The 3,650-nt window shown below is 36.0% G+C and overlaps 1 protein-coding gene across 1 annotated transcript in view; it reads left to right on the top strand.

Annotated features, from left to right (window-relative positions):
* LOC106869612 (octopine dehydrogenase) overlaps positions 1–3,637 on the top strand; it is a 4,422-nt gene extending 785 nt beyond the window's left edge. Inside the window, exon 2 of the mRNA XM_014915419.2 lies at positions 2,458–3,637. Within this exon, the coding sequence (XP_014770905.1) occupies positions 2,458–3,543 (1,086 nt within the window). The 3' untranslated portion in view covers positions 3,544–3,637. The remainder of the gene's footprint in view (positions 1–2,457) is intronic.
* Positions 3,638–3,650: the final 13 nt, after the last annotated feature.

Here is a 3,650-nt window from a genome sequence, read left to right as displayed (position 1 = left end):
CTTCTGCTTATTCCTGTCTGAAGTATCGTCCGATACTTCAGACTTATCGTCCGATGAATTTACTTTGTTGACATTCTTCATCGACAGAATTTTTATTCCTTTCAACCTTTCAGTCAAGTCCGCCTTTCTTCCAGTAACATACTGTCCATATAATCTTAAATATTTCTTTAACTCAGGCACAGTAAGTACTTCGATAGCTGAATCATCAAGCTGCTTTATATCCATGATAAGACGTAAAACAATAACAATGGCGTGGGTAGCCTCCGGAAGTTTAATTATCTACATGGAGCGCCGCCTAGCCAAGGGAGATAACCTACTTATAGGAATGCCCTATACAGACGAGCGCCTTTGACTCTGATCACTATATTGCTCCATCTATGACCAAAGGTGTAATCGATGTTTGTCTTTTCGGTACCCTTTGTACGTATGTGTTTGTGCGCTTGTTTGTGCGAGTGATTGAATATGTTTGTGTGTGTGTGCTTTTATGCACGTATGTGTGTGTAAGTGTGTACGTGCGTGCGACTTTCAGCCAATAGACACGGCAATAAAGTGACGATCTTCTTGGTCTCCGTCGATCGTTGTACATGATATTGTATCCACAACTGAAAGATCACTCACCAGAGCAATGTTTCTTATGGAAGACAACCATTTGTTCCTCCGACAAGGTCAGATCTATTGTTAATTAGATTAGGATCTATTGTTAATTAGATTAGGATTATCCTTAAGTTTAAAATTTTCATAAATTTCCATAGAGCACAGTCCACAGTCGTATCTACTATTTCTATAGGGTTGTGCTCTCCTGACGATTTCCCATTTAAGATTAAAATCGATACCATTTTCCTTCAATTCTCAAATTTTATTAGATAATGATGTGCTATTGGCCTTATGTTTAAGTCTAAACGAGGAAAAATGATTGTATAATCGCTGTTTAAGGTTGATTGTGTAACCAACATAAATGTAATTATTAGTTGGAGTAGCTACTATACATTTATAGACCACATTACGGGCTAAACAACGACCAGATATCGGGCAGTGGGCTTTAATTCTACAATTGCAATCAAGGGGATTATTAGCTATATATATATAACTATGTTGATTATTGATACAAGTATCTAAATTGGTTATATCAATATTGTTGGTTGTATTACTGGATATGCAATTGATATTGGTTGAGCTAGGAAGATTTATCTCATCAACTATGTTAACAGTTGAAGTATTTCTTTTTTTCTTGCTTGATTTACCCCTAACCTGCTGTCCATTACTACTTAATCTACCTTCCTCTAAATTGAAATTACTACTATCTTACCCCTCCAATTAGATTATATAGAAATTAAATTCTTGTTTGATTCACTAGACTGTTGAATGGCAGCCCAGTCAAGATGGTATTTTCTTCTTCTCCTACTCGTGTTTTTGCACACATCTACAAAATGACTTTCTAAAATGAGATTCCATTATGCAGGTGAGGAGTACATTTTCAGTGCACATTTTATGTAGTGTTCTCACTACATGAATAAATGAAGTTTGTACGAAACGTACGTACTGCTATAACCTATTGAATTTTTGTTGCTCTTCTTTAAATATCTAAAATGAAGAGTCAGACTCGAAAGGGCAGAATTTTGTTTCTCAAGGCAAATAAAATGAAATTTACAATTTTCGAAAATTTAATCTGAGATAACTTTGTCAATTCGGGAAATCATATATTTCTCTAATGTTGTAAGAGTTCGTAAGGGGATGAATTTCTAAAATCGTCATCATGTCACGCAAGATACCTAGCAGTATTCACTCTGGTTCCATGCGTTTCAAAGTTCAAGTCTCGCCGAAGTCATTTTTGCCTTTCATCATTTCGTGGTTGCTAAACAATGTCAATGTAGCACTGAAATTTGTTAGTTTTTCCCTTTTCTTTCTGGCTTGCACATGCAATTCAAAGATCTAGGCTAATCATAGCGTGAGACGCTGATTCGACCTGACTCTAGTGTTAAAGCATTAAGGATATCTATGTCTGTGAAATTACGAAGTGGTTCACTGCTTAATTTCAGATGTAAGAATTCAATTATTCGATAATTGGATGCTCATCGTCGATACCGATGAAGAATCCACAAGGTTAGTGTCACCAATTTGGAAATCTTGTGTTATTAATTTACACAAGGTAGCAACGACAGTAACTCTGAGGAAAAATGTTGGATTACAGTAATGATTTTTATTTCTATATACCTGACTTAAACGTTCATATATTATAGAAAGCCACAAAACACTTTAGTATTCTCAAGACGAATACTGTAGTTTTGTGGCTTTCTATAGTATATCTACGTTGAGTAAGATATACAGAATGTTATTCTGAACCAATACTGCTTCTGTCGCTAATAACAAATTTTCTTTTCTGATTTTTTTCTATTAGCTTTTTTTGTTTGTTTTGTAAGTATATTTTCTAACAGACAATTTTATTATTTAATATTTCAGGATGCAACAATGGTGGTCAATTTTCCAAGAAAAGACGGTTCTATGTATCCCGAAAAAGGAAGACCTGGAACAATAACGGATAAAGCAGGAGATTTCGTCACTGAAAGTGATGTTATCATACTGTCTTCTTCTCCAAACAATTTCCAGGATTATTTAAAAGCCATGAAGAAATACATTAAAAAGAGAACAGTTATCATAGGTGTACCTGGCAGATCAGGTTTTGAATATCAGTGTCGGACATGTCTCGAAGAGCTTGGTGAACAATGTACCATCGTTAACTTAGAGATGTGTCCTTGGATATGCGAACAAGTCAAATTTGGTTCTCAAATTGATGTCAAGGTGACAGTAGCATCGATTGTAACCTCCACTCTGTTCGGGACATCTCCCCCGAAACGTGGGCCACTGTCAATTTTGCAGTTAATAATTGGCGGTGACTGCGCGCTTCAAAATTCTCTTAACTTTATGTCTGTACTCCTCTCGCCCTTCGTATATCTTGAATGCTGTCTTTTGTTCGGAAGATGGAGTGAATGGGACGAAAAGCCGCTGGAAAGTGAAGTGGGGTTGTTTGAAGACGTCAGCGAAAAGACAGCCGAAATGATTTCAAACTGTTCTAAAGAATGTTCTAAAATCGTCCAGGCTATAAAAACAAGCAAACCAGAAGTGAAAATCAACGACTATAAAGGAATAGAAGACTGGTTTGCCGGATTTAAAGACTGCATTGGAGACAGCAGTAGCTTACTGACAACATTGAAAACTTGTAAGATATGGGGAGACATTAAGCACCCAATGAAAAAAGATAGGAGAAAGTCAGAATACACACCAGATTTAGAAGAGCGAATCTCAGAATATTTATCGTATGGTTTAATTGTAATTCGGGGCGTTGCTGAAATTCTTCAGCAAGAAACGCCCGTGATTGACAAATTGATAACTTGGTGCCAGACAAAAAGCAAAAAGAGTTACATGAAGGACGGTAAAGTGTTAACAGACAAAAACATTCAGAACACATCCTGCCCTCAGAAGTATAAGTTCAGCACACCTAACGAAATCCTTTTTGTAAAAGCGTTACCGACAGATATAGAACTTTGAAGGACTTCTGATTTCTAAACCTGTAAAGATACGCTAACATTACAAGGAACTCTTAACAATTTAAAGAAAATAAAGGAAAAAGTAACAATAATAACGATATATATATA

This window comes from Octopus bimaculoides, chromosome 18, assembly GCF_001194135.2.
Source record: "Octopus bimaculoides isolate UCB-OBI-ISO-001 chromosome 18, ASM119413v2, whole genome shotgun sequence".
NCBI lineage: Eukaryota > Metazoa > Mollusca > Cephalopoda > Octopoda > Octopodidae > Octopus > Octopus bimaculoides.
This window is presented reverse-complemented; position numbering and strand designations above follow the sequence as displayed.